The sequence below is a fragment of the Phyllobates terribilis genome, unplaced genomic scaffold (genome assembly GCF_046119375.1).
Source record: "Phyllobates terribilis strain yellow unplaced genomic scaffold, ASM4611937v1 Scaffold_25__1_contigs__length_18738178, whole genome shotgun sequence".
In the NCBI taxonomy this organism is placed as follows: domain Eukaryota; kingdom Metazoa; phylum Chordata; class Amphibia; order Anura; family Dendrobatidae; genus Phyllobates; species Phyllobates terribilis.
In genome coordinates, this window is record NW_027362785.1 from 2,176,016 (window position 1) to 2,203,447 (window position 27,432).

Here is a 27,432-nt window from a genome sequence, read left to right on the forward strand (position 1 = left end):
ATACAGCCCCTATGTACAAGAATATAACTACTATAATACTGCTCCTATGTACAAGAATATAACTACTATAATACTGCCCTCTATGTACAAGAATATAACTACTATAATACTGCTCCTATGTACAAGAATATAACTACTATAATACTGCCCCCTATGTACAAGAATATAACTACTATAATACTGCTCCTATGTACAAGAATATAACTACTATAATACTGCTCCTATGTACAAGAATATAACTACTATAATACTGCCACTATATACAAGAATATAACTACTATAATACTGCTCCTATGTACAAGAATATAACTACTATAATACTGCTCCTATGTACAAGAATATAACTACTATAATACTGCTCCTATGTACAAGAATATAGCTACTATAATACTGCCCCCTATGTGCAAGAATATAACTACTATAATACTGCTCCTATGTACAAGAATATAACTACTATAATACTGCCCCCTATGTACAAGAATATAACTACTATAATACTGCCACTATATACAAGAATATAACTACTATAATACTGCTCCTATGTACAAGAATATAACTACTATAATACTGCTCCTATGTACAAGAATATAACTACTATAATACTGCTCCCTATATACAAGAATATAACTACTATAATACTGCCCCCTATGTACAAGAATATAACTACTATAATACTGCCCCCTATGTACAAGAATATAACTACTATAATACTGCTCCCTATGTACAAGAATATAGCTACTATAATACTGCCCCCTATGTGCAAGAATATAACTACTATAATACTGCTCCTATGTACAAGAATATAACTACTATAATACTGCCCCCTATGTACAAGAATATAACTACTATAATACTGCCACTATATACAAGAATATAACTACTATAATACTGCTCCTATGTACAAGAATATAACTACTATAATACTGCTCCTATGTACAAGAATATAACTACTATAATACTGCTCCCTATATACAAGAATATAACTACTATAATACTGCTCCCTATATACAAGAATATAACTACTATAACACTGCTCCTATGTACAAGAATATAACTACTATAATACTGCTCCCTATGTATAAGAATATAACGACTATAATACTGCCCCTATATACAAGAATATAACTACTATAATACTGCTCCTATGTACAAGAATATAACTACTATAATACTGCCCCCTATGTACAAGAATATAACTGCTATAATACTGCCACTATATACAAGAATATAACTACTATAATATTGCCCCTATGTACAAGAATATAACTACTATAATACTGCTCCTATGTACAAGAATATAACTACTATAATACTGCTCCTATGTACAAGAATATAACTACTATAATACTGCTCCCTATATACAAGAATATAACTACTATAATACTGCCCCCTATGTACAAGAATATAACTACTATAATACTGCTCCCTATGTATAAGAATATAACTACTATAATACTGCCCCTATATACAAGAATATAACTACTATAATACTGCTCCTATGTACAAGAATATAACTACTATAATACTGCCCCCTATGTGCAAGAATATAACTGCTATAATACTGCTCCTATGTACAAGAATATAACTACTATAATACTGCCCCTATGTACAAGAATATAACTGCTATAATACTGCTCCTATGTACAAGAATATAACTACTATAATACTGCTCCTATGTACAAGAATATAACTACTATAATACTGCCCCCTATGTACAAGAATATAACTACTATAATACTGCCCCCTATGTACAAGAATATAACTACTATAATACTGCTCCTATGTACAATAATATAACTACTATAATACTGCTCCTATGTACAAGAATATAACTACTATAATACTGTCCCCTATGTACAGGAATATAACTACTATAATATTGCCCTCCTATGTACAGGAATATAACTACTATAATACTGCTCCTATGTACAAGAATATAACTACTATAATACTGCTCCTATGTACAAGAATATAACTACTATAATACTGCCCCCTATGTACAAGAATATAACTACTATAATACTGTCCCCTATGTACAAGAATATAACTACTATAATACTGCCCCCCATGTACAAGAATATAACTACTATAATACTGCCCCCTATGTACAAGAATATAACTACTATAATACTGCTCCTATGTACAAGAATATAACTACTATAATACTGCTCCTATGTACAAGAATATAACTACTATAATACTGTCCCCTATGTACAGGAATATAACTACTAAAATATTGCCCCCCTATGTACAGGAATATAACTACTATAATACTGCTCCTATGTACAGTAATATAACTACTATAATACTGCTCCTATGTACAAGAATATAACTACTATAATACTGCCCCTATATGCAAGAATATAACTACTATAATACTGCCCCCTATGTACAAGAATATAACTACTATAATACTGCCCCCTATGTGCAAGAATATAACTACTATAATACTGCCCCCTATGTACAAGAATATAACTACTATAATACTGCCCCAAGTACAAGAATATAACTACTATAATACTGCTCCTATGTACAAGAATATAACTACTATAATACTGCCCCTATATACAAGAATATAACTACTATAATACTACCACCTATGTACAAGAATATAACTACTATAATACTGCCCCTATGTACAAGAATATAACTACTATAATACTACCCCCTATGTACAAGAATATAACTACTATAATACTGCTCCCTATGTACAAGAATATAACTACTATAATACTGCTCCCTATGCACAAGAATATAACTACTATAATACTGCCCCTATATACAAGAATATAACTACTATAATACTGCCCCATATGTACAAGAATATAACTACTATAATACTGCCCCTATGTGCAAGAATATAACTACTATAATACTGCCCCCTATGTACAAGAATATAACTACTATAATACTACCCCTAAGTGCAAGAATATAACTACTATAATACTGCCCCTAAGTACAAGAATATAACTACTATAATACTGCTCCCTATATACAATATAACTACTATAATACAGCCCCTATGTACAAGAATATAACTACTATAATACTGCTCCTATGTACAAGAATATAACTACTATAATACTGCCCTCTATGTACAAGAATATAACTACTATAATACTGCTCCTATGTACAAGAATATAACTACTATAATACTGCCCCCTATGTACAAGAATATAACTACTATAATACTGCTCCTATGTACAAGAATATAACTACTATAATACTGCTCCTATGTACAAGAATATAACTACTATAATACTGCCACTATATACAAGAATATAACTACTATAATACTGCTCCTATGTACAAGAATATAACTACTATAATACTGCTCCTATGTACAAGAATATAACTACTATAATACTGCTCCTATGTACAAGAATATAGCTACTATAATACTGCCCCCTATGTGCAAGAATATAACTACTATAATACTGCTCCTATGTACAAGAATATAACTACTATAATACTGCCCCCTATGTACAAGAATATAACTACTATAATACTGCCACTATATACAAGAATATAACTACTATAATACTGCTCCTATGTACAAGAATATAACTACTATAATACTGCTCCTATGTACAAGAATATAACTACTATAATACTGCTCCCTATATACAAGAATATAACTACTATAATACTGCCCCCTATGTACAAGAATATAACTACTATAATACTGCCCCCTATGTACAAGAATATAACTACTATAATACTGCTCCCTATGTACAAGAATATAGCTACTATAATACTGCCCCCTATGTGCAAGAATATAACTACTATAATACTGCTCCTATGTACAAGAATATAACTACTATAATACTGCCCCCTATGTACAAGAATATAACTACTATAATACTGCCACTATATACAAGAATATAACTACTATAATACTGCTCCTATGTACAAGAATATAACTACTATAATACTGCTCCTATGTACAAGAATATAACTACTATAATACTGCTCCCTATATACAAGAATATAACTACTATAATACTGCTCCCTATATACAAGAATATAACTACTATAACACTGCTCCTATGTACAAGAATATAACTACTATAATACTGCTCCCTATGTATAAGAATATAACGACTATAATACTGCCCCTATATACAAGAATATAACTACTATAATACTGCTCCTATGTACAAGAATATAACTACTATAATACTGCCCCCTATGTACAAGAATATAACTGCTATAATACTGCCACTATATACAAGAATATAACTACTATAATATTGCCCCTATGTACAAGAATATAACTACTATAATACTGCTCCTATGTACAAGAATATAACTACTATAATACTGCTCCTATGTACAAGAATATAACTACTATAATACTGCTCCCTATATACAAGAATATAACTACTATAATACTGCCCCCTATGTACAAGAATATAACTACTATAATACTGCTCCCTATGTATAAGAATATAACTACTATAATACTGCCCCTATATACAAGAATATAACTACTATAATACTGCTCCTATGTACAAGAATATAACTACTATAATACTGCCCCCTATGTGCAAGAATATAACTGCTATAATACTGCTCCTATGTACAAGAATATAACTACTATAATACTGCCCCTATGTACAAGAATATAACTGCTATAATACTGCTCCTATGTACAAGAATATAACTACTATAATACTGCTCCTATGTACAAGAATATAACTACTATAATACTGCCCCCTATGTACAAGAATATAACTACTATAATACTGCCCCCTATGTACAAGAATATAACTACTATAATACTGCTCCTATGTACAATAATATAACTACTATAATACTGCTCCTATGTACAAGAATATAACTACTATAATACTGTCCCCTATGTACAGGAATATAACTACTATAATATTGCCCTCCTATGTACAGGAATATAACTACTATAATACTGCTCCTATGTACAAGAATATAACTACTATAATACTGCTCCTATGTACAAGAATATAACTACTATAATACTGCCCCCTATGTACAAGAATATAACTACTATAATACTGTCCCCTATGTACAAGAATATAACTACTATAATACTGCCCCCCATGTACAAGAATATAACTACTATAATACTGCCCCCTATGTACAAGAATATAACTACTATAATACTGCTCCTATGTACAAGAATATAACTACTATAATACTGCTCCTATGTACAAGAATATAACTACTATAATACTGTCCCCTATGTACAGGAATATAACTACTAAAATATTGCCCCCCTATGTACAGGAATATAACTACTATAATACTGCTCCTATGTACAGTAATATAACTACTATAATACTGCTCCTATGTACAAGAATATAACTACTATAATACTGCCCCTATATGCAAGAATATAACTACTATAATACTGCCCCCTATGTACAAGAATATAACTACTATAATACTGCCCCCTATGTGCAAGAATATAACTACTATAATACTGCCCCCTATGTACAAGAATATAACTACTATAATACTGCCCCAAGTACAAGAATATAACTACTATAATACTGCTCCTATGTACAAGAATATAACTACTATAATACTGCCCCTATATACAAGAATATAACTACTATAATACTACCACCTATGTACAAGAATATAACTACTATAATACTGCCCCTATGTACAAGAATATAACTACTATAATACTACCCCCTATGTACAAGAATATAACTACTATAATACTGCTCCCTATGTACAAGAATATAACTACTATAATACTGCTCCCTATGCACAAGAATATAACTACTATAATACTGCCCCTATATACAAGAATATAACTACTATAATACTGCCCCATATGTACAAGAATATAACTACTATAATACTGCCCCTATGTGCAAGAATATAACTACTATAATACTGCCCCCTATGTACAAGAATATAACTACTATAATACTACCCCTAAGTGCAAGAATATAACTACTATAATACTGCCCCTAAGTACAAGAATATAACTACTATAATACTGCTCCCTACATACAATATAACTACTATAATACAGCCCCTATGTACAAGAATATAACTACTATAATACTGCTCCTATGTACAAGAATATAACTACTATAATACTGCTCCTATGTACAAGAATATAACTACTATAATACTGCTCCCTATGTACAAGAATATAACTACTATAATACAGCCCCTATGTACAAGAATATAACTACTATAATACTGCTCCTATGTACAAGAATATAACTACTATAATACTGCCCCCTATGTAGAACAATATAACTACTATAATACTGCCCCCTATGTACAAGAATATAACTACTATAATACTGCCCCCTATGTACAAGAATATAACTACTATAATACTGCCCCCTATGTACAAGAATATAACTACTATAATACTGCTCCTATGTACAAGAATATAACTACTATAATAATGCTCCTATGTACAAGAATATAACTACTATAATACTGTCCCCTATGTATAGGAATTTAACTACTATAATATTGCCCCCCTATGTACAGGAATATAACTACTATAATACTGCTCCTATGTACAAGAATATAACTACTATAATACTGCTCCTATGTACAAGAATATAACTACTATAATACTGCCCCCTATGTACAAGAATATAACTACTATAAAACTGTCCCCTATGTACAAGAATATAACTACTATAATACTGCCCCCCATGTACAAGAATATAACTACTATAATACTGCTCCTATGTACAAGAATATAACTACTATAATACTGCTCCTATGTACAAGAATATAACTACTATAATACTGTCCCCTATGTACAGGAATATAACTACTATAATATTGCCACCCTATGTACAGGAATATAACTACTATAATACTGCCCCTATGTACAAGAATATAACTACTATAATACTGCTCCTATGTACAAGAATATAACTACTATAATACTGCCCCCTATGTAGAACAATATAACTACTATAATACTGCCCCCTATGTACAAGAATATAACTACTATAATACTGCCCCCTATGTACAAGAATATAACTACTATAATACTGCCCCCTATGTACAAGAATATAACTACTATAATACTGCTCCTATGTACAAGAATATAACTACTATAATAATGCTCCTATGTACAAGAATATAACTACTATAATACTGTCCCCTATGTATAGGAATTTAACTACTATAATATTGCCCCCCTATGTACAGGAATATAACTACTATAATACTGCTCCTATGTACAAGAATATAACTACTATAATACTGCTCCTATGTACAAGAATATAACTACTATAATACTGCCCCCTATGTACAAGAATATAACTACTATAAAACTGTCCCCTATGTACAAGAATATAACTACTATAATACTGCCCCCCATGTACAAGAATATAACTACTATAATACTGCCCCCTATGTACAAGAATATAACTACTATAATACTGCTCCTATGTACAAGAATATAACTACTATAATACTGCTCCTATGTACAAGAATATAACTACTATAATACTGTCCCCTATGTACAGGAATATAACTACTATAATATTGCCACCCTATGTACAGGAATATAACTACTATAATACTGCTCCTATGTACAGGAATATAACTACTATAATACTGCTCCTATGTACAAGAATATAACTACTATAATACTACCCCTAAGTGCAAGAATATAACTACTATAATACTGCCCCTAAGTACAAGAATATAACTACTATAATACTGCTCCCTATATACAATATAACTACTATAATACAGCCCCTATGTACAAGAATATAACTACTATAATACTGCTCCTATGTACAAGAATATAACTACTATAATACTGCTCCTATGTACAAGAATATAACTACTATAATACTGCTCCCTATGTACAAGAATATAACTACTATAATACAGCCCCTATGTACAAGAATATAACTACTATAATACTGCTCCTATGTACAAGAATATAACTACTATAATACTGCCCCCTATGTAGAACAATATAACTACTATAATACTGCCCCCTATGTACAAGAATATAACTACTATAATACTGCCCCCTATGTACAAGAATATAACTACTATAATACTGCCCCCTATGTACAAGAATATAACTACTATAATACTGCTCCTATGTACAAGAATATAACTACTATAATAATGCTCCTATGTACAAGAATATAACTACTATAATACTGTCCCCTATGTATAGGAATTTAACTACTATAATATTGCCCCCCTATGTACAGGAATATAACTACTATAATACTGCTCCTATGTACAAGAATATAACTACTATAATACTGCTCCTATGTACAAGAATATAACTACTATAATACTGCCCCCTATGTACAAGAATATAACTACTATAAAACTGTCCCCTATGTACAAGAATATAACTACTATAATACTGCCCCCCATGTACAAGAATATAACTACTATAATACTGCCCCCTATGTACAAGAATATAACTACTATAATACTGCTCCTATGTACAAGAATATAACTACTATAATACTGCTCCTATGTACAAGAATATAACTACTATAATACTGTCCCCTATGTACAGGAATATAACTACTATAATATTGCCACCCTATGTACAGGAATATAACTACTATAATACTGCTCCTATGTACAGGAATATAACTACTATAATACTGCTCCTATGTACAAGAATATAACTACTATAATACTGCCCCTATATGCAAGAATATAACTACTATAATACTGCACCATATTGTACAAGAATATAACTACTATAATACTGCCCCCTATGTGCAAGAATATAACTACTATAATACTGCCCCCTATGTACAAGAATATAACTACTATAATACTGCCCCAAGTACAAGAATATAACTACTATAATACTACCCCCTATGTACAAGAATATAACTACTATAATACTGCCCCTATGTACAAGAATATAACTACTATAATACTACACCCTATGTACAAGAATATAACTACTATAATACTGCTCCCTATGTACAAGAATATAACTACTATAATACTGCTCCTATGTACAAGAATATAACTACTATAATACTGCCCCTATATACAAGAATATAACTACTATAATACAACCACCTATGTACAAGAATATAACTACTATAATACTGCCCCTATGTACAAGAATATAACTACTATAATACTACCCCCTATGTACAAGAATATAACTACTATAATACTGCTCCCTATGTACAAGAATATAACTACTATAATACTGCTCCTATGTACAAGAATATAACTACTATAATACTGCCCCTATATACAAGAATAAAACTACTATAATACTGCCCCATATGTACAAGAATATAACTACTATAATACTGCCCCCTATGTACAAGAATATAACTACTATAATACTACCCCTAAGTGCAAGAATATAACTACTATAATACTGCCCCTAAGTACAAGAATATAACTACTATAATACTGCTCCCTATATACAATATAACTACTATAATACAGCCCCTATGTACAAGAATATAACTACTATAATACTGCCCCTATGTACAAGAATATAACTACTATAATACTGCTCCCTATGTACAAGAATATAACTACTATAATACTGCTCCCTATGTACAAGAATATAACTACTATAATACTGCTCCTATGTACAAGAATATAACTACTATAATACTGCTCCTATGTACAAGAATATAACTACTATAATACTGCTCCTATGTACAAGAATATAACTACTATAATACTGCTCCCTATGTACAAGAATATAACTACTATAATACAGCCCCTATGTACAAGAATATAACTACTATAATACTGCTCCCTATGTACAAGAATATAACTACTATAATACTGCTCCCTATGTACAAGAATATAACTACTATAATACTGCTCCTATGTACAAGAATATAACTACTATAATACTGCTCCTATGTCCAAGAATATAACTACTATATTACTGTCCCCTATGTACAGGAATATAACTACTATAATACTGCCCCCTATGTACAGGAATATAACTACTATAATACTGCCCCCTATGTACAGGAATATAACTACTATAATACTGCCCCTATGTACAAGAATATAACTACTATAATACTGCTCCCTATGTACAAGAATATAACTACTATAATACTGCCCCCTATGTACAAGAATATAACAACTATAATACTGCCCCCTATGTACAAGAATATAACTAATATAATACTGCTCCTATGTACAAGAATATAACTACTATAATACTGTCCCCTATGTACAGGAATATAACTACTATAATACTGTCCCCTATGTACAGGAATATAACTACTATAATACTGCCCCCTATGTACAGGAATATAACTACTATAATACTGCTCCTATGTGCAAGAATATAACTACTATAATACTGCCCCCTATGTACAAGAATATAACTACTATAATACTGCCCCCCATGTACAAGAATATAACTACTATAATACTGCCCCCTGTGTACAAGAATATAACTACTATAATACTACCCCCTATGTACAAGAATATAACTACTATAATACTGCTCCTATGTACAAGAATATTACTACTATAATACTGCTCCTATGTACAAGAATATAACTACTATAATAATGCCCCTATGTACAAGAATATAACTACTATAATACTGCTTCTATGTACAAGAATATAACTACTATAATACTGCCCCCTATGTAAAAGAATATAACTACTATAATACTGCTCCTATGTACGAGAATATAACTACTATAATACTGCCCCCTATGTACAAGAATATAACTACTATAATACTGCTCCTATGTACAAGAATATAACTACTATAATACTGCCCCCTATGTACAAGAATATAAATACTATAATTCTGCTCCCTATGTACAAGAATATAACTACTATAATACTGCCCCCTTTGTACAAGAATATAACTACTATAATACTGCTCCCTATGTACAAGAATATAACTACTATAATACTGCCCCCTATATAGAAGAATATAACTACTATAATACTGCTCCTATGTACAAGAATATAACTACTATAATACTGCCCCTATGTGCAAGAATATAACTACTATAATACTGCCCCCTATGTACAAGAATATAACTACTATAATACTGCCCCCTATGTGCAAGAATATAACTACTATAATACTGCCCCCTATGTACAAGAATATAACTACTATAATACTGCTCCTATGTACAAGAATATAACTACTATAATACTGCTCCTATGTACAAGAATATAACTACTATAATACTGCTCCTATGTACAAGAATATAACTACTATAATACTACCCCCTATGTACAAGAATATAACTACTATAATACTGCCCCTATGTACAAGAATATAACTACTATAATACTGCCCCCTATGTACAAGAATATAACTACTATAATACTGCTCCTATATACAAGAATATAACTACTATAATACTGCTCCTATATACAAGAATATAACTACTATAATACTGCTCCTATGTACAAGAATATAACTACTATAATACTGCCCCCTATGTACAAGAATATAACTACTATAATACTGCCCCCTATGTACAAGAATATAACTACTATAATACTGCTCCTATGTACAAGAATATAACTACTATAATACTGCTCCTATGTACAAGAATATAACTACTATAATACTACCCCCTATGTACAAGAATATAACTACTATACTACTGCCCCTATGTACAAGAATATAACTACTATAATACTGCTCCTATGTACAAGAATATAACTACTATAATACTGCTCCCTATGTACAGGAATATAATTACTATAATACTGCCCCCTATATACAAGAATATAACTACTATAATACTGCCCCTATGTGCAAGAATATAACTACTATAATACTGCCCCTATGTACAAGAATATAACTACTATAATACTGCTCCTATGTACAAGAATATAACTACTATAATACTGCCCCATATGTACAAGAATATAACTACTATAATACTGCTCCTATATCCAAGAATATAACTACTATAATACTGCTCCTATATACAAGAATATAACTACTATAATACTGCTCCTATGTACAAGAATATAACTGCTATAATACTGCCCCCTATGTACAAGAATATAACTACTATAATACTGCTCCTATGTACAAGAATATAACTACTATAATACTGCTCCTATGTACAAGAATATAACTACTATAATACTGCCCCCTATGTACAAGAATATAACTACTATAATAGTGCCCCCTATGTACAATAATATAACTACTATAATACTGCCCCTATGTACAAGAATATAACTACTATAATACTACCTCCTATGTACAAGAATATAACTACTATAATACTACCCCCTATGTACAAGAATATAACTACTATAATACTACCCCCTATGTACAAGAATATAACTACTATAATACTACCCCCTATGTACAAGAATATAACTACTATAATACTGCCCCTATGTACAAGAATATAACTACTATAATACTGCTCCTATGTACAAGAATATAACTACTATAATACTGCTCCTATGTACAAGAATATAACTACTATAATACTGCTCCTATGTACAAGAATATAACTACTATAATACTGCTCCTATGTACAAGAATATAACTACTATAATACTGCTCCTATGTACAAGAATATAACTACTATAATACTGATCCTATGTACAAGAATATAACTACTATAATACTGCTCCTGTGTACAAGAATATAACTACTATAATACTGCCTCTATGTACAAGAATATAACTACTATAATACTGCCCCTATGTGCAAGAATATAACTACTATAATACTGTTCCCATGTACAAGAATATAACTACTATAATACTGATCCTATGTACAAGCATATAACTACTATAATACTGCCCCTATGTCAAGATTATAACTACTATAATACTGCTCCCTATGTACAAGATTATATCTACTATAATACTGCCCCCTATGTACAAGATTATAACTACTATAATACTGCTCCTATGTACAAGAATATAACTACTATAATACTGCTCCCTATGTACAAGAATATAACTGCTATAATACTGCTCCTATGTACAAGAATATAACTACTATAATACTGCCCCTATGTACAGTAATATAACTACTATAATACTGCCCCCTATGTACAAGAATATAACTACTATAATACTGCCCCCTATGTACAAGAATATAACTACTATAATACTGCCCCTATGTACAAGAATATAACTACTATAATACTGCCCCTATGTACAAGAATATAACTACTATAATACTGCTCCTATGTACAAGAATATATCTACTATAATACTGCTCCTATGTACAAGAATATAACTACTATAATACTGCCCCCTATGTACAAGATTATAACTACTATAATACTGCTCCCTATGTACAAGTATATAACTACTATAATACTGCCCCCTATGTACAAGATTATAACTACTATAATACTGCTCCCTATGTACAAGATTATACCTACTATAATACTGCCCCTATGTACAAGAATATAACTACTATAATACTGCTCCCTATGTACAAGAATATAACTACTATAATACTGCCCCTATGTACAAGAATATAACTACTATAATACTGCTCCTATGTACAAGATTATACCTACTATAATACTGCCCCTATGTACAAGAATATAACTACTATAATACTGCTCCTATGTACAAGAATATAACTACTATAATACTGTTCCTATGTACAAGAATATAAATACTATAATACTGCTCCTATGTACAAGAATATAACTACTATAATACTGCCCCTATGTACAGGAATATAACTACTATAATACTGCTCCTATGTACAAGAATATAACTATTATAATATTGCCCCTATGTACAGGAATATAACTACTATAATACTGCTCCTATGTACAAGAATATAACTACTATAATACTGCCCCTATGTACAAGAATATAAATACTATAATACTGCTCCTATGTTCAAGAATATAACTACTATAATACTGCCCCCTATGTACAAGAATATAACTACTATAATACTGCTCCTATGTATAAGAATATAACTACTATAATACTGCTCCTATGTACAAGAATATTACTACTATAATACTGCCCCCTATGTACAAGAATATAACTACTATAATACTGCTCACTATGTACAAGAATATAACTACTATAATACTGCCCCTATGTACAAGAATATAACTACTATAATACTGCCCCTATGTACAAGAGTATAACTACTATAATACTGCTCCCTATGTACAAGAATATAACTACTATAATACTGCTCACTATGTACAAGAATATAACTACTATAATACTGCCCCTATGTACAAGAATATAACTACTAAAATACTGCCCCTATGTACAAGAATATAACTACTATAATACTGCCCCTATGTACAGGAATATAACTACTATAATACTGCCCCCTATGTACAAGAATATAACTACTATAATACTGCCCCCTATGTACAAGAATATAACTACTATAATACTGCCCCTATGTACAAGAATATAACTACTATAATACTGCCCCTATGTACAGGAATATAACTACTATAATACTGCTCCTATGTACAAGAATATATCTACTATAATACTGCTCCTATGTACAAGAATATAACTACTATAATACTGCCCCCTATGTACAAGATTATAACTACTATAATACTGCTCCCTATGTACAAGTATATAACTACTATAATACTGCCCCCTATGTACAAGAATATAACTACTATAATACTGCTCCCTATGTACAAGAATATAACTACTATAATACTGGCCCTATGTACAAGAATATAACTACTATAATACTGCTCCTATGTACAAGAATATAACTACTATAATACTGCTCCTATGTACAAGAATATAACTACTATAATACTGCCCCTATGTACAGTAATATAACTACTATAATACTGCTCCTATGTACAAGAATATAACTATTATAATACTGCCCCTATGTACAGGAATATAACTACTATAATACTGCTCCTATGTACAAGAATATAACTACTATAATACTGCCCCTATGTACAAGAATATAACTACTATAATACTGCTCCTATGTACAAGAATATAACTACTATAATACTGCCCCTATGTACAGGAATATAACTACTATAATACTGCTCCTATGTACAAGAATATAACTACTATAATACTGCCCCCTATGTACAAGAATATAACTACTATAATACTGCTCCTATGTACAAGAATATAACTACTATAATACTGCCCCTATGTACAAGAATATAACTACTATAATACTGCTCCTATGTATAAGAATATAACTACTATAATACTGCTCCTATGTACAAGAATATAACTACTATAATACTGCCCCCTATGTACAAGAATATAACTACTATAATACTGCTCCTATGTACAAGAATATAACTACTATAATACTGCCCCTATGTACAAGAATATAACTACTATAATACTGCTCCTATGTATAAGAATATAACTACTATAATACTGCTCCTATGTACAAGAATATAACTACTATAATACTGCTCACTATGTACAAGAATATAACTACTATAATACTGCTCCTATGTACAAGAATATAACTACTATAATACTGCCCTTATGTACAAGAATATAACTACTATAATACTGCCCCCTATGTACAAGAATATAACTACTATAATACTGCCCCTATGTACAAGAATATAACTACTATAATACTGCCCCCTATGTACAAGAATATAACTACTATAATACTGCTCCTATGTACAAGAATATAACTACTATAATACTGCTCCCTTTGTACAAGAATATAACCACTATAACACTGCTCCTATGTACAAGAATATAACTACTATAATACTGCCCCCTATGTACAAGAATATAACTACTATAATACTGCCCCTATGTACAAGAATATAACTACTATAATACTGCCCCTATGTACAAGAATATAACTACTATAATACTGCCCCCTATGTACAAGAATATAACTACTATAATACTGCTCCTATGTACAAGAATATAACTGCTATAATACTGCCCCCTATGTACAAGAATATAACTACTATAATACCGCTCTTATGTACAAGAATATAACTACTATAATACTGCCCCCTATGTACAAGAATATAACTACTATAATACTGCTCCCTATGTACAAGAATATAACTACTATAATACTGCTCCTATGTACAAGAATATAACTGCTATAATACTGCCCCCTATGTACAAGAATATAACTACTATAATACTGCTCTTATGTACAAGAATATAACTACTATAATACTGCCCCCTATGTACAAGAATATAACTACTATAATACTGCTCCCTATGTACAAGAATATAACTACTATAATACTGCCCCCTATGTGCAAGAATATAACTACTATAATACTGCTCCTATGTACAAGAATATAACTACTATAATACTGCTCCTATGTACAAGAATATAACTACTATAATACTGCCCCTATGTACAAGAATATAACTAGTATAATACTGCCCTCTATGTACAAGAATATAACTACTATAATACTGCCCCTATGTACAAGAATATAACTACTATAATACTGCCCTCTATGTACAAGAATATAACTACTATAATACTGCCCCTATGTACAAGAATATAACTACTATAATACTGCTCCTATGTACAAGAATATAACTACTATAATACTGCCCTCTATGTACAAGAATATAACTACTATAATACTGCTCCCTATGTACAAGAATATAACTACTATAAGGCTGTGTGCCCACGTAGCATTTTTCAAGCGTTTTTGATTCGGAATTTCCGCAGCGTAAACGCTTGAAAAACGCTTGGTAACACGCACCCCATGGTCCCCAATGGGATTCCGCAAGTTCTATGCACATGCTGCGGATTTTTCCGCAGCGTTTATGCTGCGTTCAAAAATCCGCAGCATGTCATTTAATTTTGCGTTTCCGCAAGCAGAATTGCCTTTGTTCAATGCATAAAAAACGCAAGGCAATTCCGCATGTGGAAAACGCGTGATAAACGCGCGAAAAACGCGCGATAAACGCGTGCGGAATTCCGCATGCGTTTTCCCGGGAGAGGACTTGCATTTATGCAGCAGAAATTTTCTGCTTCATAAATGCAACGTGGGCACATAGCCTAATACTGCCCCCTATGTACAAGAATATAACTACTATAATACTGCCCCTATGAGCAAGAATATAACTACTATAATACTGCTCCTATGTACAAGAATATAACTACTATAATACTGCCCTCTATGTACAAGAATATAACTACTATAATACTGCCCCTATGTACAAGAATATAACTACTATAATACTGCCCTCTATGTACAAGAATATAACTACTATAATACTGCCCCTATGTACAAGAATATAACTACTATAATACTGCTCCTATGTACAAGAATATAACTACTATAATACTGCCCTCTATGTACAAGAATATAACTACTATAATACTGCTCCTATGTACAAGAATATAACTACTATAATACTGCTCCTATGTACAAGAATATAACTACTATAATACTGCCCCTATGTACAAGAATATAACTAGTATCACACTGCCCCTATAGTTAGTCGTTATGACCGTTAATATCTTTGCATATAGCCCTTTCATATATCAGGATATTTCCCCATTTCTCGTATACACGTTTCCCTTTCTCCTTTGTAGGTTGCTCTCTGTTTCTCTCCGGTTGGTAATAAATTACGGGTACGGAGTAGAAAATTTCCTGCCGTGGTAAACTGCACCGCAATCAACTGGTTCCGTGAGTGGCCACAGGAGGCGCTGGAGTCCGTCAGCTTGCGCTTCCTCCAAGAAACCGAGAACATTGAGGTGAGGTTCTGTCCCACCTGCAGCTTTATGTGATTTATCACAGGTGGGATTTTTATTGCATTTCTGTTTTTTTTGCTCCCACTCAGGCTCCTGTGAAGGACTCCATCAGTAAGTTCATGGCGTACGTGCACACCAGTGTGAACGAGATGTCCAAATCCTACCTGGGCAACGAGCGGCGCTACAATTACACCACCCCCAAGTCTTTCCTGGAGCAGATCAAGCTCTACCAGAACCTACTGAGCAAGAAGCGCAAGGAACTCGCTGCCAAGATGGAGCGTCTGGAGAACGGCTTGGAGAAGCTGAACAGTACCTCTGCCCAGGTATGACCCAGCGCTGTACACGGCAGAACCTACGCAGTGATCACAAGCTAGGTGGGTCACTGATTGCTCTGCCCAAGGAAGATGGGATGCTGTCTTCCCTGTTTGCCAGGCAACACAGGACGCTGTTTTGTTTGGCAATAAGCAATGGCGGGATTTTGTCTAGCCTGCTGTTGAAGCTAGCAGGGAGTGGCTCTCAAGGGGGTGATTGGGAGGTAATCAACACCTGATCATTAGGCAGGCTATAAAATCCTGCTACCTGCTCAGTCTTTTGCTGTTTATTGCAGTCTCCATGTGCTTGGTAGTTTGTGGTGTTAGCATTAGGTTTTGCTATTACAGCAGGGTTTTCTCATTTTCTCTTTTGGTTACGCTTTCTGGGGTTCCTGCAGAGGTACTCATCTGGTCCTAGACTGCTGTCTGGTGACAGTGGGCCTGGGAAGGGCTCTGCCAAAGTCCCCCTTCCATTTAATGGGAGCTGGATGAAGAGTATTCCCGGCCCTCAAAGGCTCGCCTAGCTGAGCTGCTTTTGCCAAGTGCATCTGTGGCTGCGCCTTTGCTGATTTGGTGCTGGTCTTTTTGGGTCCCTCTTTAAAGCCCATAACAGAATAAACAGCCATATACAGTATATATATATATATATATACATATGGTTCGTGATTGTCCACGTCTGGAGTCGGCGTGAAATGACCGCGCCTAGCCGGATTTGGGGATCCCCAGTTAGGTGCTCCGGTACCCCTAGCACAGAAATTCCTTTTAGCCATTGTTATCAGTAGGAGTGTGGAGGGTTTTGCTTTTGTTGATTGTGGGGCTGAGAAGTTTTTTAAATGCTGTGGTGGCCAAGGAGTTGGAGGTTCCTCTTATCTCCTTGGATGCTTCTATAGCATTATCTTCTTTTGATAATTCTCCCCTTGCCCAGAGTATTAGGTATCGCACCGCTGAACCGGTTTATTAAGGGTTTTTCCAAGGTGGTGAAACCCCTCACCGATGTTACACGGGGACAGACGTGTCTATTTAGGAACCGAAGGCCATTGAGGCCTTTAATACACTTAAAAAAGCCTTTTCCTCCCCTCCAGTTTTGGTCCAGCCTGATGTCAATAGGCCTTTTGTGGTGGAAGTGGATGCCTCTGAGGTAGAGGTGGAAGCGGTGCTCTCCCAGGGTTCCACCACTCTTAACGCATTTGAGGATTTTTTTTTCTCGGAAATTCACTCATCCAGAGCTCAATTACAACATCGGCAATCATGAACTTCTTGCCATAAAGTTAGCTCTGGAGAAGTGGAGGCATCTCCTTGAGGGAGCTAAGTAACTATTCACGGTGCTTACTGACCATAAGAATCTGGTTTTCTTAGAGGATGCTAAGAGGCTGAACTCGAGACAAGGCCAATGGGCCTTGTTTTTTACCAGATTAAATTTTTCGATCTCTTACCTCCCTGGGACCATGAATGTTCGGGCAGATGCCCTCTCTCGGAGTCTTTGTCCTAGTGAGTCTGATTTCGTTCCTCCTAAGGGCATTGTAGTCTCTTCGGTCAATTTAGCTTGGATGGTGGTTAAGGCTCGGGGATGGCTCCATCCAGCACACCTCATGATAAGTTATTTGTTCTGGTGCAGTTACGGTTGGGCTTACTCAGAGAGTGTCATGACTCTGTCACAGTGGGCCAACCGGGCATTAAGGGGACCTGTCACCTGCTGAGCAGAAAGTACTGGTGGCCGTCCTTGGGTAAGGATGTTGATGCTTATGTTAAGGCATGCGAGATCTGTGCCAGGAACAAGGTGCCTCGAGTCGCCCCAGGAGGGAAACTTCTCCCTTTGCCCATTCATGTACGTCCTTGGTCTCACATTTCCATAGACTTCATTATGGATCTCTCGGACTCCAAGGGTATGACTTGTGGACCGATTTTCTGAACAATGCCATCTGGTTCCTTTGGCTCAGTGCGCAGGACTTGGTAGATTTATTCCTTATTCAGGTGGTAAGATTACATGGGGTTCCTATGAATATGGTCTCTGATTGAGGGTCTCGGTTTGTCTCCAGATTCTGGAGGGCTTTCTGTAAATGCCTCGGGTCGGAGCTCTCATTTTCATCTGCATACTAACCTCAAACTAATGGGCAAATGGGGGTGAACCAACCACTGTCTTGAGTCCTATCTAAGATGTTTTTGCTCACATACTCAGCATGATTGGGGATCATACTTAGCCTTGGCAGAGTTTGCCCCAAAAAATAGACATCACGAGGGCTTGGGAATGTCTCCCTTCTTCTGTAATCTAGGATTCCATCCTTGGTCCCCTTGTTTTGACGGAGAGGACAATGTCCTTCTGACGGTCTCTGCTACTATCCACCACCTCTGGAAGGTTTGGGGGGGAAACCTATATCCATCTCAAGAAAGCAGGTGAGCGCATGAAGAGGCAGGCCTATAAGCATCGTCAGCGTGGTTGCAATCTCAGAGTGGGGAACAGAGTTTGGGTGTCCACTAAGAATCTCAAGATTAAGGCACCATCTCCTAAGCTTGCACCCAGGTTTATAGGACCATTTCCCATTATCGAGGTTGTCAATAAAGTAGCTTTTCGGGTAGGACTGCCTTCCTCTATGCAGGTCCCTAATGTTTTTCACAACACATTATTAAAGAAGGTGGTTATTCCGCTTGTGAGTGATGCTACTCCTCCTATTCTGGTTGATAATACTGAAGAATTTGAGATAGAAAGTATTGTGGACTCTCGTAGAGTTCAGAACTCCATTCAGTATTTGATTCATTGGAAGGGGTACGGTCCTGAGGAAAGGTCCTGGGTCTCGAAAGGTAATATACATGCCAATCATCTCATCGCTGAGTTCCATAAGAGGTTTCCGAACAAGGTGGGTCGTGAGAGCCCGGAGGACTTCCCTATGGAGAGGGGTACTGTTATGAATTGTGGTTCTGTGCACCCACCTGGTAATGGAGCTGGTCCAGTATATCGCTACTTTGGTCGCAAGCGCCGCCATTGTCCTGACCCTGGAGGCGCAATACAAGGAAATTGTCCCAATCTTGTGGCGCATCGCGTTCTGCTGTTGTTGGATGTGTGAGGACATGGGATGCCTTGTCCCTCACGGATTTCTCTGCCCGGGGAAGATGGGGCGCTGTCTTCCCTGGTTGCCGCGCTGTTTTGTTTGGCAATAAGCAATGGTTCATTGTCCAGCCTGCTGTTGAAGCTAGCAGGGAGTGGCTGTCTGGGGATGATTGGAGAGTAGTCAGCACCTGATCTTTAGGCAGGCTATATAATCCTGCTCCCTGCTCCTTCCTTTGCTGTTTATTGCAGTTTCCCATGTGCTTGGGGGTGTTAGCATCAGGTTTTGTTATTACAGCAGGGTTCTCTCATTTTCTCTTTTTTTTTTTTTAAATTCGTTTATTAAACAGCAATAATAATAAAAAAAAAATCTACACGTTTTGTATATAACCAATATAACATATGCACACTCATCATAATAATTATAAGAAAACAGCACTTTTGTATAACGAGTTATTTGTATAAACTTCAATTCCACAAGTCCATATTCTTTTGCGAGGCTTATGGAACAATTGAGGAGTAATTTAAAGACTCATTATTCAGATTGATATATGTTTGGTTAAACATAACTCAAAATGATACAATACATCCAACATAACTATCATATTCTTAATGAACGAAAAAACTAAGACTACCCTGCTGCCAAGAGCGATAACTACCCTGCTGCCAAGAGCGGTAACTACCCTGCTTCCAAGAGCGGTAACTACCCTGCTGCCAAGAGCGGTAACTACCCTGCTGCCAAGAGCGGTAACTACCCTGCTGCCAAGAGCGATAACTACCCTGCTGCCAAGAGCGGTAACTACCCTGCTTCCAAGAGCGGTAACTACCCTGCTGCCAAGAGCGGTAACTACCCTGCTGCCAAGAGCGGTAACTACCCTGCTGCCAAGAGCGGTAACTACCCTGCTGCCAAGAGCGGTAACTACCCTGCTGCCAAGAGTGGTAACTACCCTGCTGCCAAGAGCAGTAACTACCCTGCTGCCAAGAGCGGTAACTACCCTGCTGCCAAGAGTGGTAACTACCCTGCTGCCAAGAGTGGTAACTACCCTGCTGCCAAGAGCGGTAACTACCCTGCTGCCAAGAGCGATTTCGACATAGTTAATAAAGTTATGATACTATCAAGTGTGAGTCAATGTATTCTTTACTACAGCTATTATAATGGTACCGGACCATTATCTACGTGTTGATATAGTACTATATATAATTGGGTCATTCTGTTATTAGCCGATGGGGACACCTTGGTTGGAGATTCAAGAATCTCCTCCCAATCTTCATCTTGGATTTCAGGAACGAGGAGTTTCCATTTTTCTCTTACTATCAATAAAGTAGAATCAGTACCCACGGACAACATGTATATAAAGTGGAGATAAGGCCTTGGGGACCTTGTGATTTAAGGATCCCTATTAAAGGGAAAGACGATATTGTTTGAGTGTGATTGAATTGTTGATCTGAGCTGTAGGTAACGAAAAAAATTGGGGCCTAGGGATTCTGTATTTAGTTCGTATTTGTTCAAAGGACATTAAGACCCCGTGATCATATAAATCTTTAACCAAGGAAACATTATGTGAAATCCAGAATTGAGTGGACGGCTGGTTTAGTAGCATTGGGAAGTAAGTATTATTCCATAATGGCATTTCAGCTATGATTTCATCAAAGCGAATCACTTTTTTAATTTGTCTCCAGACTGATCGTACCAATCGGAGTAAGGGTAGTAATCTAGGGGTATTAGGTTTATCTGTTTCTAAAAAACCCAACAGGCAATCGACTTTTGCAGCATGGGCCAAATGGCTCTCCAAATTACCGTATTTTTCGGACTATAAGACGCACTTTTTTCCTCCAAAATTTTGGAGGAACATGGGGGGTGCGTCTTATAGTCCGAATGTTGGGGGGGGGGGGGAGTGGTAGCGGGGCACAGGAGGCAGCAGCCGCCACTGTACCCGCTGCAAAAGAAAATGAATATTCATGCTCCTTAATAGCGGCACACAGTGTAGCCGCGCTGCGGCTCCTGCTGCTGCCGGAATTGCCTGTGCCCACTGTTAAAGGGCATGAATATTCAACCTCTCTCCATGCCCATGGGCGTGGGGAGGGGTGAATATTCATGCCCTTTAATAAGAGGGCACACACGATAGCCCGGCAGCAGCAGGAGCCGCAGCACGGCTACGCTGTGTGCTGGCTATGAAGGAGAGTGAAGTCACTGCTCCCCCGCACGCAGACCCGGCGTGTGGAGCAGTGACTTCCAGCAGCTGATCTGTCCTTGTGAGCCGCGCATGGCAGTGACGTCATGCGCGGCTCACATGGAGAGATCAGTGCAGGCAGACTGGACGCAGCACTGGAGGAGAGAAGAAAGGTGAGTAGGAGTGTTTATTTTTTTTTTATGTGCAGCATGATGGGGATTAGGGGGACCATGCATACTAGCATAAGGATGAGGGGCCCATACATACCAGGGTAAGGATGAAGGGTGCCATGCATACCAGGATAGGGATGAGGGGGCCATGCATACCAGGACAGGGATGAGGGGTGCCATGCATACCAGGACGGGGATGAGGGGTGCCATGCATACCAGGATGGGGATGAGGGGTGCCATGCATACCAGGACAGGGATGAGGGGTGCCATGCATACCAGGATGGGGATGAGGGGTGCCATGCATACCAGGACAGGGATGAGGGGTGCCATGCATACCAGGATGGGGATGAGGGGTGCCATGCATACCAGGATGGGGATGAGGGGTGCCATGCATACCAGGATGGGGATGAGGGGTGCCATGCATACCAGGACGGGGATGAGGGGTGCCATGCATACCAGGACGGGGATGAGGGGTGCCATGCATACCAGGATGGGGATGAGGGGTGCCATGCATACCAGGATGGGGATGAGGGGTGCCATGCATACCAGGACGGGGATGAGGGGTGCCATGCATACCAGGATGGGGATGAGGGGTGCCATGCATACCAGGACAGGGATGAGGGGTGCCATGCATACCAGGATGGGGATGAGGGGTGCCATGCATACCAGGATGGAGATGAGGGGTGCCATGCATACCAGGACGGGGATGAGGGGTGCCATGCATACCAGGACGGGGATGAGGGGTGCCATGCATACCAGGATGGGGATGAGGGGTGCCATGCATACCAGGATGGGGATGAGGGGTGCCATGCATATCAGGACAGGGATGAGGGGTGCCATGCATACCAAGACGGGGATGAGGGGTGCCATGCATACCAAGACGGGGATGAGGGGTGCCATGCATACCAGGATGGGGATGAGGTGTGCCATGCATACCAGGATTGGGGATGAGGTGTGCCATGCATACCAGGATTGGGGATGAGGGATGTCATGCATACCAGGATTGGGGATGAGGGATGTCATGCATACCAGGATTGGGGATGAGGGATGTCATGCATACCAGGATGGGGATGAGGGGTGCCATGCATACCAGGATGGGGATGAGGGGTGCCATGCATACCAGGATGGGGATGAGGGGGCCATGCATACCAGGATGGGGATGAGGGGGCCATGCATACCAGGATTGGGGATGAGGGGTGCCATGCATACCAGGATTGGGGATGAGGGATGTCATGCATACCAGGATTGGGGATGAGGGATGTCATGCATACCAGGATGGGGATGAGGGGTGCCATGCATACCAGGATGGGGATGAGGGGTGCCATGCATACCAGGATGGGGATGAGGGGGCCATGCATACCAGGATGGGGATGAGGGGGCCATGCATACCAGGATGGGGATGAGGTGTGCCATGCATACCAGGATTGGGGATGAGGGATGTCATGCGTACCAGGATTGGGGATGAGGGATGTCATGCATACCAGGATGGGGATGAGGGGTGCCATGCATACCAGGATGGGGATGAGGGGGCCATGCATACCAGGATGGGGATGAGGGGGCCATGCATACCAGGACGGGGATGAGGTGTGCCATGCATACCAGGATAGGGATGAGGGGTGCTATGCATACCAGGATTGGGGATGAGGGGTGCCATGCATACCAGGATTGGGGATGAGGGATGTCATGCATACCAGGATGGGGATGAGGGGTGCCATGCATACCAGGATAGGGATGAGGGGTGCCATGCATACCAGGATGGAAGGATGCCAGGCATACCAGGATGGAGGGATGCCAGGCATACCAGGATGGGGATGAGGGGTGCCATACATACCAGGATGGAGGGATGTCAGGCATACCAGGATGGGGACCACGTATAAAAGGAAGGGGGGGGCATATATACCAGGATAGGGGATATTGTCAGAATTGGGGGACATTACCACTATTCCAGTGTCAGCAGAAGAACCCCTCCCCCTTAAAAGTGCATCATGAACACATTTTTTGCTTAAATTTTTTTTTTTTCTCCTCCTCCTGGTCCGGTGCGTCTTATAGTCCGAAAAATACGGTAGGTGGGTAATTATTGGGCATCCACTTACTCAAAGCTTTGATTTGCCCAGCCAAATAATACAAAAAGAAACCCGGCAGTGCCGCTCCTCCCTTTTGTTTAGATCTATGTAAGGTGGACAATTTAAGTTTGGGTGTAGTCTTCCCCCATATAAAAGGATGAGAGGAATGAATTTAGGTTTGAGAAGAAAGATTTAGGAATGAATACTGCACTATGCTGGAGGGAATAACGGAGCTTTGGAAGCAGAGTCCTTTTAATACGGTTTAAATGTCCTGAGACAGATAAGGGTAATTTACTCCATTAATGAGGATGGGAATAACCCCTTTAAAGATACCACTGCGTTCCCCTTTAACCATTTCACCTTGTATGGAGGGAGGATCAGTTTAACTGCATTCAGTTTGGGAAAATGTAAGTAATATATTCTGTTCCAGAACCTATACAATCCCCCCAAGCCGACATCCCCTCTCAGTAATTGCTCCAACAATGCCGCCCGGCCGTAAAGTCAATCCCATATGACTCTCTACCCTTTTAATCTCCCGACTCCTACATGATATCAGACCGCCTCGCTGCTGCAGCAGCCGGCCATGACGCACCTCCCGCCTCATATCTCCACAACCAACATTTCAATCCCTAAGTGCTCTCCGTAGGCTTAAAAGAATGTTTTCACAGTAATTGTGAGAATTGTCGCACATTCTGCTTCCACCCAGGCTTTATCTCACGGACAAAAGATGGGAGAAACATGATGAGGTCTTATGGGCAACCATTAAACAGTCATTATCGCTTCCACAAGCTTCAAATATATCGATACTACAATGGAATAGAAGAGAATTTGTAATATATCTCAGCAGAGAAATATGTATCTGAGAGAGTGAGGACATCTGCTTTATAAAAAGTGTTTATTTCAACCCAGTACAGGATTTACAGCTACACTGCTCAGTACAGCTGTATAATATCCTCCATGTTGTTGCTTTCTAGAAATTGTTGTATCTTATCCTGAACTGGATTAACAGCCTAACTGCTTACTACAGCTCTTTACTGGCTTTTTTCTAGTAGTGTTTTATCTCACTGCAGAGCTGGATGCACATATACAATGCTCATTGCTGTGCTATCTAGTAAGCATTTTATCTCTTCCCAGTGCTGGATTCACAGCCACCCTGCTCACTACTCCTGTATAATGTCCTACATCCTGCATCTTTTTAGCAAGTGTTTTATCTAAACCCAGTGCTGGAATCACAGCTACACTGTTCAGTACAGCTGTATAATGTCCTCCATGCTGCTGCTTTCTAGAAAGCGTTGTATCATACCTAGAACTGGATTAACAGCCTAACTGCTTACTACAGAACTGTAATGTACTATATGCTACAGCTTCTTTCAAGTAGTAAGTGTTTTATCTCACTGCAGAGCTGGATGCACACATACACTGCTCATTGCTGTTGTATAATGTCCTCTTTGCTGATGCTCTCTAGTGAGCATTTTATCTCTACCCAGTGCTGGACTCACAGCCACCCTGCACACTACAGCTGTTTAATGTCCTACATCTTTTTAGCAAGTGTTTTATGTCAACCCAGGGTTGTATTCACAGCTACACTTCTCAGTACAGCTGTATAATGTCCTCCATGCTGCGTTAATCTAGCAGGTGTTTTATTTCAATCCAGTACACAATTCAAATCGACACTGCTCAGTACAGCTGTATAATGTCCTTCATGTTGCTGCTTTCTAGAAAGTGTTTTATCTCACCTAGAGCTGGATTAACAAGCTTACTGCTCACTACTGCTCTTTAATTTAGTCTATGCGTCAGCTGCTTTTTTAGTAGTAAGTGTTTGATCTCACTCCAGAGCTGGATTCACAGCTACACTTGCTCTCTTCTGTTGTATAATATATTCTGATGCTTTCTAATAAGCATTTTATCTCACCATGTGCTGGATTCACAGCTACACTTGCTCTCTTCTGTTGTATAATATATTCTGATGCTTTCTAATAAGCATTTTATCTCACCATGTGCTGGAT

At 37.2% G+C, this 27,432-nt stretch overlaps 1 protein-coding gene across 2 annotated transcripts in view; it reads left to right on the forward strand.

Annotated features, from left to right (window-relative positions):
• The window catches only part of DNAH9 (dynein axonemal heavy chain 9), a 430,601-nt gene that overhangs the window by 260,812 nt on the left and 142,357 nt on the right, over positions 1-27,432 (forward strand). For both annotated transcript variants that reach the window (XM_073660252.1, XM_073660251.1), the window contains 2 exons: positions 17,513-17,674; positions 17,761-17,994. In XM_073660252.1, the coding sequence (XP_073516353.1) occupies positions 17,513-17,674; positions 17,761-17,994 (396 nt within the window). The remainder of the gene's footprint in view (positions 1-17,512; positions 17,675-17,760; positions 17,995-27,432) is intronic.